Source organism: Gordionus sp. m RMFG-2023, chromosome 2, assembly GCF_954871325.1.
Source record: "Gordionus sp. m RMFG-2023 chromosome 2, tfGorSpeb1-WG-v2, whole genome shotgun sequence".
NCBI classification, from domain to species: domain Eukaryota; kingdom Metazoa; phylum Nematomorpha; class Gordioida; order Chordodea; family Parachordodidae; genus Gordionus; species Gordionus sp. m RMFG-2023.
The window spans coordinates 50,670,755-50,687,634 of NC_088776.1; the positions used below are offsets into that span (position 1 = coordinate 50,670,755).

Consider the following 16,880-nt stretch of genomic DNA (forward strand, 5'->3'; position numbering starts at 1 on the left):
TATAAAATGATGTTTTATCAAAATAAAATGCTAATTAAATTTATTTGTGATAAGGACAAAACAATTAATGATCTTTTCTAAATTTATCTTAAAAGAAAGGGGATTGGGTTTAATAAGTTAATTTTAAAAAAACTTGCCGGACTTGGGTTCAAAATAATAATGAATTGCAGGATGGGCTCGAGCCCAAAAATGAATTAATTATGCCAAAAGAAAATAAGTATTTGGGAAAGATAGTGATTTATTTTATAGATCCGTTGACATGGTGGAAAAGATCTTATTTGAAACCAATTACTTTTGACATTTTCACCCAACCAATCCTGGCATCAAAGACATAAGGTTTGGAAAAGGTGTATTTAAAAACTGGAAACAGGTTAGAAAATGTAAAATCAAGAATATTGGTATATTTATTAGATTCAATTTATATTTTAAATGACAAAAATAATACAGCTCCTCCATGTGATAACAAAATTATAGATAATTATTGAACGTACATAAATCCCCCGACATATAATGGTATATTTCTTAAATCAAAATCGATGTTGATACGGAATAAATTTGTTCTAATGTTGTTTATAATTTATTTGCATTATTTCCCTTTATAACAATTAACAAATAAAATATAAAGATAAGTGAATAAATTATGGTGTTAAATGGTATTTTTCATAATTCTTCCACTAATATTATTTTCCTGGTAAATTACATATCTAATTAAAATAAGCAATGTTAATTTATATTTTATAATATTAGAGAAAAAAAAATAAAATATCTATTCTAGGATTATAGATGGTTAAAATCTATCTATATCTACCGATTGCAAATATTTGCAGAAAACGTTGTTGAGTTCGAAAAAAAATTCTGGATTCGTTTTATGAATAACAAGCCAGCTACTTTAACACAATATCTTTTTTCCTTTTTTTTTGCATAAATTATAATTACACGTTGGCTAGAAGTATTTTAGGTTCCAGAATTAAGCATTTAAATATAATTCCTTCAGTTAGTTTTAGTTACTTTTTCAAAAAATTGATTTATCTTACATATGATATGGAAACAGTTATAGTATACTTCTGATTAAATCTAAATTACGACATTCATGATTTATTTAATATCTTTTTATTTTTTATAGTTGTCACTCGTCACTCCTTTATTTTTGTTAGTATGTCAAAAGTTATGTCGGTTAATTGGATTTAAATTACAAGTCAATATAATACTCATCAAGAAACATGTTTGCAATATGATTATTATATTTATTTAATATATATATATATATATACTCTATTATATAATAATGTTTACTTTATAATGTATATAATTTTTATAATATTCGAGTATTATTTTATATAACTTTTAATAAATAATTCTTAAAGTCTAAAATCTTTTAAAGATATAAAAATATTGTAAACATTAATAAATTTTAACCAAAGTATAATCATTAGCTGTTAGTTCCAAAGTAAGAAAAAAAAATAGGCCTGAAAATGAATGCAGTAAAGACAAAGATTGATGGGGACAATCTGAAGACGGAGAAATTCCGCAACTGGCCTTGTGATGTATGTGATAAGACTATGAGGTTGTACAAAATGGCTATTATACAGATTATTTACCTCTATATTAGTGTGAGTTGCAGTTTTAAAGGCACTGGATTAAACTTGAACCTCCTGAATACCCGAAGAACTTATAATATTGTTAGAATATTTTTCGGATATTTGTGATAATTTTAACTCCATTGAAGTTTGGCACTTTGAATCTTCAGTTCTTAACGAAGAAGTTTTAAATATGTATAACTCGTTTACGTCATCGTCACTTTTGTAATTATCAGTATTCAAGGATTTTGAAGGATGCCTGTGCACAAACGAGGATTCATCATGATTATGTTTAGCTTGGGTAAGATTTTCACGAGTTAGGCCTTTGTCGAAATCATTTTTTTTACAATTCGTAGAAAAACTTTGAAGAGTATAATCTAAAAGTTTGGGTTTTTTATTTTGACCTATATACAAACTTGAAAGTGGAGAAGCTGGAGGAGGAGGGATTTGATGCTCAGGTATACTACTAACCTCGGCAGTATTAATTGAATTAGATTTTGAAAAGTTTAGAAAATGAGTTGTATATACTGATTTTAAACCATATGGATTATTGTAGATTTCATAAGGATGGGATCCATATTTATTTAAGTTTTTAGGAAGGGAATTCTTTTGGCAATGAATTTTACTGGTATTTGCATTTTTAAAAATTTGGTTAGATTCCATATGGTTATCCACCATGTCAGACCATATGATCTCATTGCAATCGTGGTCCAATATATTTTTAGTACTATCACAGGAGATATCAATGTTGGTGTTGGATTGACTAGAAGACGGTAAATATTCATTAATAAAATTGACATCGTATTCAGATTTGTATTTGTTGTTAATGTCGAATGAGTTAATCGATTCATATTTACTTGACATAATGTTGCGCCTAATGTTTTCGTCTGAGAAGGAATGAAGTGACAGCTTAGAATTATCATAATTTTGGTGCTTTTGTTGATTTGAACCACCTATTTTATTCGGGTTAACCAACCATATATGGTTGATATCGTTGTTAAACGATTTTGTACATATTTCATGATCATGGTCATTCTTTAGGTTTTTCAGGTTGAATTCCGACATATTGTTTATGAATAACGATTTGTCATTTTTATGACTGGCATTCGTAAAAGAGGCGGTTGTTTTGCCTAAATTATAAAATTTTCCCGACTTATTGTCAGATGTATCTCTTTTTATGTCAGTGTCGGATGCCTCGCTAGATTTGAACTTCTTAAATTCATTATTATTAGTATTGTCGTTGTTGCACAACAATTTGGAGCAATCATTTTTATGCTTACCTTTCCATTTTTTATTACCTCTATTGAAATTTTTTTTGACGGACCCATTTTTTTTAGGTCGAAAACTTAAATCGTCTTCCTCGACGGATCCCTTGTGAGATTTAGATGTTTTGAAACAGGAATCTTTGCATCCTTTGTGATATTGGCAGATGCAATCATCTACTGTTTTGCCATCATCTTGGCTAGATTTATAAAGGCAATTATTATCAGCATGAGGTATCAAAACTTTGCGCTTGACTCGGTATTGGTAAGACTTAACCCGTTGGTGATAAACAGCCCCCAAAATTAGCAAATTAATTATTAATAAACTCCCCCCGACTCCCAAAGTTATAATCAGAACGGAATTATATTTTAAACGCCGGGTTTTAGCGTATTCACGGTCGTCAAAATATTTGTACCCATTTATATTTTGGAGATACATTTGCTCATCGAGTCCTAATGAATAATTAACAGCCCTATTATTATGGTTATTTCCATTAGGGGTGTTCCGAAAGGGAAATATAGGAATTTGCAAGTGACTCGAAAAAGTGGGATTATAATATTGCAGGTTATCATCAACCGAATAGTGGGAATTCTGATTTGGTTCTTCTTTGATCAATTTATCGAGTTTATGAGGTCGCATAATTTTTTCCATAACCATGGAGGGTATGGTAGCGGGAGGTAACGGGGGAGGGGGAGGAAATTCTGAATCGCGGTAATCGGATTCATAATCTAGGTCCATATCTAAAATTTGTTCGTATGCCGCAAAATTATTTCCATCTATATCCTTTTCATCATTATTCTTAACGTCGTGTAACCATTTCGATTTTTTATTTTCGTTCATCTTTTTATTTTTACTTGCGGTAAAAGAGATAGTTGGTTCCTCGTTCGCGTTCAAAATTGGAATGAACCTGTTCCACAGTGCCATTCTTCTAGCTTCGTAATGATTATCGACGATGGTGCCATTTTTCGCTTATATAGTACATGGTAAATAATATTTTAAAAAAATTAAAGTATAATTATGATACGTAATATAAATATAAAATTCGATAATATCTTTAAAAAAAAAAGTTTTATGGGCTAGCTTTCATTGAAATAATTTGTAGACGCATTAATAATATTAATCTTTGTAAAATCAAAATTATCGATAATTAAATACAACAAAAAAAATGGTTCAAAAAAAAAATACTTATCGAAATATATCTTTGACTAATGATATCATAATTAATCGAGGATACATTGGCAGATGAATCGTTTAAAAACTGCCTTTTTGATCTCTTGACATCCGTGTTTTGGCTGTTAATATTAAATAAAAATTTTAATCTCGATAATACATTTAGAAATGACGATCATTACTTCTTAAAGATTTGGTTAAATTAATCAATCTAATTAATTAATGATGACCTAAAATGGGCTATATTTTTTGGTGGTAAACTGTTTATTTATAAATAAAAATGCATACCCTTATAAAGAAGCTCACCAAGTTTTTTTTTGTAAAAAAATCTCTATTTGTATCTAAAGATACTGAAAAACCATTGTTTTAATGTAACATATTTTATTGATAATATAATGCGTTATTAAAAGGTAGAAAAACAATATAAAGATAAGTTCGTCTCAACAAGTGTTAAACGGCCCGATTTGGGTCGATTTCTAAAACGGCCCGTTGATTTTGCTCATAAGTGGCAGAAAAATTTGGAACTCTGCCAAATCTATAGATTACGATATATTATTTTGGCCAAAATCATAATCGAGCCGTTTTTATGACCCAAATCGGGCCGTGTAACACACATTCTCAACTATATAATATATTAAACCCCGATTTCACGAATTTAGATATTGTGTCAGTTATCATTTGGGAATAGTAATAATTCGCCTTTAAAATTTTATTCATAATGACAACGACTTCAGGTGTTAGAGTTTTATTTGAAGAAGAGTTTTGGCCAGCTGCTATAAAAATGGTTTTAAATGTCTTGTTAATTAATCTTTCAAAAATATTTGGCCTGATCATGGAAGGGTAAGCGGTGAGTAAATAGGGTAGATGGGAGTAAGAAAAGGGGCAGTAATTAAATATGTTTTGCGATTTTTTATCCGGTCTATCTATTATAGTATAAAAAAATAAATAATTATTATATTAGCATCTGTTATTATGATTTATAAAATATAAACTTGTTATTAGTGGATCCAAGATCCATAGCATCGAAGACACACTCGGTGAGTAAAGGTTCAACATTTTAATAGTGGGAGCGAAAAGCGTAAAATCTTTGATAACGTCTTTCAGATCTTTCATAAGGTTCCACTGGGAAAGGTTGTACAATTTTTCCCAATTAAGGTATTCATTGGCAATGGCGGCATAAATGTGTTTCCGATGATTGAAAAAATTATTTATCACCAACCTATTAACCACCTGTTTCCAAATTACGAAATTATTGCGGGATGACGATGCTGATTTTGATACTTCCGGATCTTCCAGAACGTTTATATTTAATGATTCCTTTAAATACGATCTGAACTTTTGAAGTGAACAATCGTTGATCAAACCGACCATCAAATTAAAATCGGGGTTTAGGTCATGTTTTATTAGCTTTTTATTGTCACTACGCGATTGATAAATGTTAGGAATTACAAAATTATCTATATGAGGTGACCAAATTATAAGACCTACGTGTAACTTGTGAGTTATTTCGAGGATTTCACTAGGTTCCATTTTTTTTAAACATTCGGCTAAAGTGTATGACATTATTTTGGAAGAACCATTATTAGTTTGAAGATTCTTTGGCGATGTGCAATTGAAGATTTTTAGCAAAAGGTTTGTGGTGTATGGCGGTTTCCGTAATTTGATAGGTTGCGAATATATCGATCCATCGATCAGTATGATTCTTTTAAATTTACCTTAATTTTATTTGTTGAAATAATATTTTATTCTGTATCTTATATTTTAATATATTTAAAATGGTTTCCCAGCAATTCGGCCTTGTTGGCAACCGAAGATTTAGCGTGGACAATTCCGCCCGATTTATTTAAAGTATATATTTTTATAAAAATAATTATTTGATTTAAAACATGAAAACTATCAGAAAATTAATTTTATTTAATTACACTTGCTAGCTAAGAGTTCTTGTAATGTTTATGGAAACTAATTAAAGCCTCCAGTAGTTTTTAAAAAAATTTTCAGTATTTTTTTTGTTTATTTTATTTTTACCAGTATAAATTAATATCTACTCAGTCAATAATGGATTATTAGTATTAAATACAAAATATTTCAGCATTTTCTAAAAAAGGATCTATAAAAATATAATTTGATCAAAAAATTGTTTTTTTGACAATAAATCCATCAAATAATTAATATCACTGCCCATTTCTTATTAAAAAACTACTTGATTAATTTTATATATCCTTTTTTTATATGTAAGTAAATGATTGTAGAGTTTTTTCACGAATAAAAAAACTAAGAGTTGTTTTTTTTTGTACAAGCAGAGTAGTATATATTTTTTTTTTGAATTTCATTCAAACCTTTTGAGATCGGAGAAACCATTAACAAGTTTGATAAAGCTGCCCCGTAATTATATCCCAATATCGTAACCTGAGAAGCATCTCCTCCGAAATTAATTATGTTTTCCTGAATCCATTGTAGAGCAGCGCAGAGATCTAGAAACCCATTGTTACCTCTTATAATCGAGTCTCCGGTAGTTAAAAATCCTTGTATTCCGAATATAATAATAAATATATATAGCAGATGTTAACAAAAAAATTAAAAATATGAATACTCTTCATAATAATATATCAGGTTCTGCTAACCAAATATAAGTTGAAAGGCAAAAGCGTGCAAAGAATTTTATAAGTAAAATGGAACCCGATAAAAATCTTAAGAATTTATTAATAAATTTTCACTTTCAGCCCAGTCTAGGATTTTGTACAAATATAAAGCAGTCTGGTATACATCTACAGAGAAAAAAATTTGAAAAAATACCTTTTTTTTCTATGGCCATTTCTGATTTTACTTCTGGTTTTTGGTAATAATCTGGTATCTATCACATTTATTTATATGTCATACTAAAGATCTACTATTAAGCTATATAATAAAATTTAAATTATTGCTCCAACTAATTTATTCCAGAGATATTGAAAATCAATGAAGTGCATATTGTCAAAAATGTACCTTTTTTCCGTTCTTTAAACGCCCATGTCTTAGCGAGTAAGTAAGTAGTGTAAGGAAGTAAAATGTTATCATTTTTCTTAGTTATTATAGTATAGTATATACTACCAATATACAAAATTTAGAAAAATTCTGAGGGGGTTAGGCTGAAAATCGATTTTTTTTTTATTGATTTGGTATGGAATTTACCAAATAACATATAATACAAATAAAGTTAAATAATTATAAACATGTATTCTTCGCTCTGTTTAATGATGATATTAGTTATGGGAAGTAGAAAGTTCGTTTTAATTGAATTATACACACGGTTGCTGAGAATTTAAAGAGTCAAGGCGGTTTAAATAATCACTTGACAGTTAATAAAGATATTAACTAACTCCTCCCCTGATAGTAATACACCTAAATTATTTCAGTTATTTTTCAAAATTTAAAATCCAAATTATCAAGGATGTGCAAATAAAAAAATTACTTGTGCTAAATCTACCCCGAATATCCATGATAAAGTGGAATGAATATGAGAAGATTAAACTTATTAAAGATAATCTTAGACTTACAAAAAATGTCTAAAAATCAGTGGCGTAGCTACAGGGGAGGTTTTCGGGTTTGGACCCCCCTCCCCCACACCAGAACAATTTTTTTTAGATTATACATTCAAAAGACTCAAATGTTACTTTATATCAAATAAATATATATTTTTCTGGTTTTGATGTTTGTGGAAGGATATTATATTACTACTGAAATTATTCTGGATAGTATTATTATAAAGTCATTGAGAATAATCTACAACACTAATTAAAATGATCAATAATTCTAGGAATTTTATATTATAAGAAAAACAAATATAATTTTTAAGATAAACTGGCGAAGGCCCGTTAAAGAGGAGGGCTGGGGGTCGCCCCCATGATTTTATATGTATGGACCTCCTCTAAGGAAAATTCCTAGCTACGCCACAGCTAAAAATTAACAATTATAATTAGCAAATTCATAAAGAAGATATGTTCTTAAAACGTATACTTTAAATGTAAATTAATTTCTTTCTATATTTAAGATTATTTATAACTAATTGGTAAAAATTATATTAAAAAATTTATGGACAAATGAAATATAATTATTTTTCACTTTTTTTGAACTAAATTATTGTATTCATAAACTTAATTATATATATTTGGTCAGTGACGAAGCGCGAAGTTTACTAATAGGGAAGCAGTTAATTTTTTTCATTTGCAAAACCATACCAAAGTTTAATGTAAGTATAAATGAATTTGTCGTTGATTTTTGAGTAATACTCGATAACTAAATTAAAAAGTAATTTGCTAGATTTATAAATTTGTTTTCAATAGAAATCAATGATGGGTTGGATAATTTAACTTGTCGTGTTTCTCCTAAGTTTTAATCATTTTTAAATTAATAATCCCTACTCTGCACTTACGGTTGTTTGAACAAATGTTAGGATGAAAAGTTATGATTATTTTTCCAAATTTAAAAGATGTTGTTGGTTTTCCTTCAATTTATTCATATCAAAATTTCTTGAGTTAAAATATATTATGAATAAATTTTTAACGCCACTATTGCAATTATTATATATTTAATTATTGCTTTTAAAATAGAAGAAATTTTTATTTAAAAAAAGAAAAGATAAAAATAAAAAAAAATTCTTTCCATTTTTTAATTTTTTTTAAACGTAAAATTACATAATACATTCGCATCATTTTCTAGTTATTTATTAAAAAATAATAAGTGATATAGATTTGACTCCCTAACGTTTATTTTATTTGACGTATAATAAAAAAAATTACACCAAAGATATATCGTATGACTTTTTTTCTTTTATTATATTTTTAAAATAAGAAGTTTTAAATTTGCTTCCCACATGTATAAATTTTTTAATGTGATAATAATAATATCTAACTTTTTAAAAATAGTATCAATTTTTTTAAACGTAGTAAGAAAAGTATATTAATTTTTTTTAAAGTTGCATAAAGATTATATTAATTTTATACTTCTTTGCTTCTATGGACTCTTCATCACTACAATTAGTATAAAAATAGAAATAAATACACTATGGGTAATTTATTTTTCCTCTTTAAAAATTTTTTCTAATTATAAAATAAACATAACTTAGTTCCCAAATAATCAATTACTTATTTATATATTCATAATGTTATTTATAATATTTTAATTTATATATGTCTATTGAGTCAGCTTAAATAAGATACAAAAACCTAAATCCCATTTTAAATTATAGTCTAGTTTTAAAAATATATCACAAAATAATCAAGCCTATAAAGTTACATTATTGACTAAAATTCAGGAATGTGAACCCGGACCCGGACAAGGGTTCAGGGTAAAAATTTTAACATATAAATTCTTTTTTAAATAATGTAAAAATATTATTTTTAAAAAATAATATAAAATTTTTATAATTTTATTAATTTTTTTCGTGGAATCATTTATTTTATATTCGCGCTTTTCATTTGATTTTCTTCCTGGACTTCATTTCATTTTATTTAGAGATTGATACCATAAATTATTTTCTAGTGTAAGTAATAATATTTTATTATGTAAATTTATTAATATGCTTTTCGCCTAAAAAAAAGCATTCATATTCAAATGTCTGAGGAGAATTTGATGAATGCTTTAGTTGAGCTTGTTACAATAAATGGAAGACCTTTCAATATTATTGAGGATTCTGGTTTAAAAAAAATTATGATCCTATTAGTAAGGCAATTGGAACATCAATTAACCGTTTTAAAATTTTAGTGGTTGATGAATCGAAAAAAATACAAGCAAAAATTATAAAAGAAACAAAAAACAAATTAATTTCATTAAAAATAGATTCCACCCAAAGATTAGGGAGAAATATTTTAGAAATATACAATATATTAAAGGAAATAATATAATCTTAAGAAATTTAGCAATGAAGGAGATTAAAGAAAGTTCAACTTCTGAAAATATAAAAAGAATGATAATAGAAACTTTAAATAAATTCCATATTCCTTTAAGAAACGTTTATACCATTACTACGGATAATGGTGCTAATCTAGTCAAATCTATTAAATTATTAAATGAATGTTCATTGGACGAAATGGATGATATAGATATAAATAATGATGATAATAATTTTGAGGACATAAGTGAATTTGACATACCGGAAATAATAAAAGAATTTTCCACGAAGATATACTGTATCAGATGTGCAGCCCACACACTACAATTAGCTATTAATGATTCCCTCAAAAATAATATCTTTAAAACTATAATGACAAAGCAAGGGATGTTGCTAAATATTTAAGAACTCCTACAATTGTACGAATATTAAAATCCATGAAAAGGCAAATGGCAATATTAGATTGCACAACCCGTTGGTCCTCTATCTGTATGATGCTAGAGCGATTAATAAGTTTAAAAGATTTCTGTGATGATTTTATTATAGGATCATGTGAAATCATTTTGTCAGAGGATGATTGGAATCAAATCAAAGACCTTACTAGGGTGTTGGTTCCTTTGAAAATTACTACATTACGATTGCAGTCAGAACAGTTGTGTTTATCCGATTTTTATGGCATATGATGAGATGTCGATTAGAATTAGAAAAATTTACAAGTTCCTTTTCATACGAAATATTAGAAAACATGAAAATACGAGAGCAACAATATTTGAAAAATAGTGTTGTGTATGCCTCAATATATTTAGATCCTCGATATCAAGTTCTATTAAGTATTGAGCAAAAGCAAATGGCAATAGACCATCTCGACGATTTATGGCATAACCATAACTCTATTATTAACAATATATTGGAGGCTTCAACATCTAATGGTTGTAGCGATAGTAATGATGATAGTAATATTGACGATCTCGAAATTTTATTATTAGATAGAGAAAAAAAAATAAAATTATCATCAGGATCAGATAGAAAGGTGAAAAAAATATCGATTGTATCTTTAATTGAAATCTCAGAAGTTAAGAGAATTAATAGGGATAAAAATATTTTAACATTCTGGGAGGAAAATTCTCTAATATATCCTGAATTGTATACCTTGTCTAGATTCGTCATGGCTGTACCGGCGACACAGGTACAATAATTTATATATTATAAAGATAACTATCTATTTTAGGACAGCGTAGAACGTGGATTTTCTTCTTTGAAATACATATTGTCTAATTTACGTGGAAATCTCAAGGATGATATTTTAGAAGATATTATGATCGTTCGATTGAATAAAATATTTAAAATTTAAATTATTTCATTTTGAATTATGAATGTGTATATATATTGAAGTATAATAAAAATGAATGAAAAAAACTTATTTTGAGTCATTATTTTTATGTTCCCTGGACCCGAACCCTGGACCCGAACCCTGGACCCGAACCCTGGACCCGGGTCCTTTAAAAATTTATTACAGGACCCGAACCCGGACCCTTTTTTTTTGTTGAAGGGTTCACATCCCTACTAAAATTTACTTATTATACCTCATCAACTTTCCTTTCTAAATAAATTTCAAATTGATTTTCTTTAAAAGATTATATATAGTTTTCTATTGTTATGATTATGAATTTATTTTTGAAATAAATTATATAACTCCAACTTTTAAATAAGTATTACCAAATTTAAAAATAATACTTAATTAATAAGTTTATTTAAAATATAAATGTGTGATAATTGACAAAACATCTAAAGAATTATACCGACATTGCAGGCTCGCTCATAAGAGATTTTCTACGGGGGGGGGGGGGGGGGGTTCTTTTTTAATATTAAAATTTATTAGAATTAATCATACAAAAATTTAAAACTTATTATATATTAAATTTCAAACACAAATAATAAAATATTGGAAAATACAAAATATTAATGTGATCGCGATTTTGGCGCTTTTTTAAAAAATGCTTATAACTATTTCCATCTTGATTTTTATATAAACGATTAAATGGCTCACGTAGAGTGAATTAAGCCTTATTTTATAAATATTATATTATACAAAAAAATTTAGGATCCTTTCTTTGGAAATAAATAAAAATTGCTGGAAATATGCCTAAAAAACCCTTTTTAAGTTTTATCATAGTCCGGAGCACAAAATTATTTAAGTTTATTTTTTAAAAAAATCTGTCCTCTCTGGATTCAAACCCATATCTAAGTTTATAATATGTCTATGCAACTTAGCCACCCTTGTTAATCGAGAATAACAATTTTGGTTTATATAAATAATTTAAGACATGTTCAACGCTATACATCCTTACCCTATAATTTTGGGTAATGTTAATTCCAGTTAGCACATAGTAATTCGCTAAAAACAGCAATCACATTTGCTTTAAAAAAGACCTATTTTTTAAAAAATGCAAAAATATCCATTTTTCATATTTTAAGAGATGATCACGCGGTTGCTTCCGATCTACTAAATAGGTATATATGTATTTTCCGATTAGGCCACTACGGCCTTTCTAAAGATATTAATCTTTTAAAATATATATTATAATCATATGTGGTGGTGTTAATCCAAACTGAAAAATTAAACAGATTCGTTAAATTAATAATAACCTAAAATTTAGCATACTAAAATGTTTTTATGCAAATTTTCAAAATGCATTATCTAGACATGCAAATCAAGATAATATCTATTAAAATGATATAGATAAATTGCAATAACATAATAAATTTGAAAAGTTGAATTAGCAAGAGTGCTAGAGGAACATTTTTAATTTATAATAACAAATATATTCATAAATTTAAAAAAATCTCGGGATAAATACTGTAAAAATGGGCGAGGTTTCTGACTGGTTCAGAGAAAGTGCCTTCATCATAAAGCACTATTTATCAAAATACCATTTTTTTTAAAAAAAATCAATCACAAATAAAATAAAATTATTACCGAATATGCCTAGCCTAAGATTTAGTGTAATAACTATAATGTCGTGCTTGGCAGCCATTATTTTCCCATCGTAGGTATTTCCGGTTCCCGCATTGTACGAATCAAGAAGAAGGTAAACGAGAACGGGATATTTTAATGATTTGTCTAAATTTATTTTTAAAATATATTTTTTAAAAAAAAATGTAATGATTATACTTATTCAGACCTTCATTTATATGAATTACAAATATCTCATTTTATAAAAAATAGATAAATCTGTTGGTTAAATATTTTAAGAGATATAGGTTTTTAAACAGTCTAGGTCGCTTAAGGCTCGGTCCTGGTGCAACTTCTTTATCGCTGCATATAAAACGAATTCAATGTTAAAAAATAAGAGATAAAATTGTCGCTTTTTTACTTTCAAAAGATGGGATAACATTTTTAAATACAAAAATTATTTATAATTTCTAAAAAAAATTTCTTTTTTCGTGAAAAATTCAAATTGTATAGTAATTATTTTAATAATTTATTATATTATACTTATTTATTTTTAAAAATTATTGTTTTTATGGGCCGATTACATACATTTTAGAAAAGTGGGGGGGGGGGGGGGGGGGCATGAGGAATGTTAAAATTATATTTACAAATCTTGTAATATGCCAATGGTTAGTTTCTCATCCCCCCTTAGTTAAGCCCATGAGTGAGTTATTATTTACAGTACGCCTACTGCCTACACACATACTATATATATTTTGAATATGAATCAGATTGTATATCAAAAATCTAGTTTTTTGAATATTTGTCATCTTAAATTGGGAACTAGCAATTTTAAAATTTTGTTTTATAACAAATCCTATTTTTTTTCAAGGAGAAATAATTTTACTACTAAGCGAAAGTTTATAATATATTAATTTTAAAAAAAATTAAAAACAGTCACTTATTTTATAATTTTAAATTTTAAATTTTGCTTGAAAATTCACAACCAAATAATATCCAATATATTGTTTGCTAAAAATGAGTAGAAAAATATATAGTATAATTTACTACTATTTTTTTTTGATATATAAGTTATGCACATTAATCTATATTGTATATTTTTAAAAAATCTTAAGGTTACATAATATAAAAATCTAGAAGTTTTGTGTATAATAATATTATAATAAATAATATACATATTTATGATATAAAACTGTAGTTGAAATAAGCGTATGTGTCAAACATTGGTATTTATATTTTTCAATTTTTAATATATATTAGCCTATCGTTTCCTAATAATGAAATATTGAATTATATATTCATGTTTAATATGATAACTTTGAAGAATGGATATAGGAAGTGAGGGGTTTGTCATAATTTATTAATTTTTGTTCGCTCGCATTTTTCTTCGTCATTGGTTATATCATATATTACAAATAATTAAAATTTAGAGGAAGAAAATCATAATAAATTTTTTTTTATTTGATATATAAATATAAATATTTTGAAAAAACGTTTTTACAAAAAAATGGCCAGTCCTCAACTAGTAAGCTAATTTCTCATGTGCACATATTATTAATCATGTTCGTCCTATTTTTCCCCCCTTTTATCAATTTATTTCATTTTTCTTTATTTCTACAATGTCTAATTTTGAATTTGTATTCTGTCATTTAAACAAGCTTTGTTTGCAGAAGTGATGTGGAAACTTATACATATTTAGGCTACTTTCCAGATTGACGACCCTTTTTTGGAAATGTAATTGACTCTCATGTATAACAGCCAACTTTGTTCTAAAGAATCCTGATGGATTCGATTTAAAGGGTACCTAAAATAAGTTCAAAACTAGTTAATGTTTGACCTTCTCTAGATCTATAACTAAAATGGCGCAGAGATCAAATAAATTCCACTACTATTTCATAATTTTCCTAATGAAATTTAAAAAATATCAAACATTTAACCAATTTTATTTTAAAACTAATAATATTAATAATACCATCATGATATGTCGGACAATTACAGCTAAGCATGATATCCAAAATATTAAATTAAATTTATTTAATTTAATTAGCGATATCTTGAAAGTTTTAAAGTTTCTAGAATATTGTGTATATGTTTTTTGAAAAAAATATTTGCAAGCTTGAAAATAGATTTTTTAAAATTTTAATCTAATTAATTACACATATAAAAAATTTTATTAACACTTTATCTCGTTTTTTTTTAAAATATAAAAATTTTATTACAAATTTTAAATTATACTGAAATAAAAAATATATAAATGAAAGTCTGCATAGAAAGTGATAAGAATTTACGAACGAATGTTATAAAACGAAAATACATTATATTATACAATATAATTTTATAGTTTAATTATTGTTATATATAATATTTAATATAAAGAAAAGATATAGTTTTTAATCCTAAAATATAAAACTAATGCCTAAGTTGTCCAAATAAAAACAAATATTTTACTATTTATTTAATATATAGCTGCAAAAATTTAATTTTTTTTATATGAATGTTATATAAATATATAATCTTTTTATAAACTGATAATTAACTCTGTAGGATATTTATATTAATTGCTAAAATAATGTTTTCCATCAAGATTTATCACTCATTTCCTTATAAAAAACCTTATATTCATACGTATATAAATGATCTTATATTGCTTATTAATAATAATTTCAGGATTAGCTAAGTATAAAAAACAAAACCTTTTGATTATTAAGATCTAATATTGTCAAATATTACTAATTTTATAATTTTTCAGTATACTATATTTTTAAAAAAACTATAATATATATTGGCTCTGGCAGATAATAAAAATTTTATAATTAAAAATTTTTTTTAGGAAGAAATGTTAGAAATAAATATATAGTGTTGAAAAAAATATATTATTTAATAAATAGGATAGTATAACCCGACAGCCTTTTAACAATTCCTGGTAGTTTTATTTGCATGCATTTATGCATTAAAAATATTATTTTGAATAATGTTAAACGGTGCCCCATTAACATATAGTTGTTTTTATTTACTAAGAACCAAATTTTTTTAAATAAGGACCTATTTCAATATATATAAATGGTGTCAACAGAAAAACACTATTGTCAACCTGACTCCTTCAGATTCTTCTAGAATTTTAACAAGAGGTTGTATATATTATAACTAATGGGAAAATATTAGCCTCACAACACCAAACCGCGGCTGAGATATGGACTTCTAAAGTCGAAAAAATGGGGTTGGGAAATTGCACTCCTTTTAATTTTTGACATCTTTAGATATAATTGAGCTAGAAGCGTCATTTAAATTTCTTTATATAGCCTAAAGATAAACCTGTAAAGTTATATAGCCTAAAGATAGGTTGTTTTAAAAAATTCAATTGTCAAAAACCGGAAATAGAACCAAAAATGATCATTCAAATCGGCATTTTTTCTCTCAAATTTTTTTATGAATAGATATAGGATTACTTAAGTTTAGGGTATATCATTTTAATCATTATTCTATAGCAAATATTTTTTATAAATATTAAATCCATTTAATGATTGTAATAGTAATATAAATCAAAAACTATCTAATATCTTTTTCTATTTTTTTCTTTTTTTTTTATATTATAAAAATTTTATTAGGCATACAAATATAAAAGTAATAATACAAAATACTTATCCAATATATACAAATAGTTTACATGTACAACTTAAAAATATATTAAATCTATAATTTAATTTTAATTCAATTTTTTTAGGTATAATAGCATGAAACTTTTGTATTCCGGGATATGTTCGTTATCATATGTGAATTAATTCCAATGATATTTGCTTTATAAAAATTAAATAAATCTATGGTGTTTAATATTCGATTCTCATATGGTTGCTGTAGGCTAGCACTTGCTGCTAACCATTTGATAATATTTGCCATGGGACATTACGAAGATGTGTCAATCCGCTTTGATTCCAAAATCAAGTTCATGATAGCTTAGATTATGAATTTCATTCTTATATTAAGAAAACCAAATAATTTTAGTTGAAATAAATTTTAAAAAATTTAATCTGCAAATTTACTAGTTCACATTTAC

The 16,880-nt window shown here is 26.3% G+C and overlaps 1 protein-coding gene across 1 annotated transcript in view; it reads right to left on the minus strand.

The window, feature by feature from the left end:
- Positions 1 to 1,421: 1,421 nt before the first annotated feature.
- LOC135925588 (uncharacterized) overlaps positions 1,422 to 16,880 on the minus strand; it is a 39,179-nt gene continuing 23,720 nt past the window's right edge. Inside the window, exons 2-7 of the mRNA XM_065460995.1 lie at positions 12,854 to 12,997; positions 6,347 to 6,532; positions 5,003 to 5,725; positions 4,651 to 4,933; positions 4,026 to 4,132; positions 1,422 to 3,808 (exon numbers count right to left, since the gene is read on the minus strand). Of these exons, the coding sequence (XP_065317067.1) occupies positions 1,638 to 3,808; positions 4,026 to 4,132; positions 4,651 to 4,933; positions 5,003 to 5,725; positions 6,347 to 6,532; positions 12,854 to 12,997 (3,614 nt within the window). The 3' untranslated portion in view covers positions 1,422 to 1,637. The remainder of the gene's footprint in view (positions 3,809 to 4,025; positions 4,133 to 4,650; positions 4,934 to 5,002; positions 5,726 to 6,346; positions 6,533 to 12,853; positions 12,998 to 16,880) is intronic.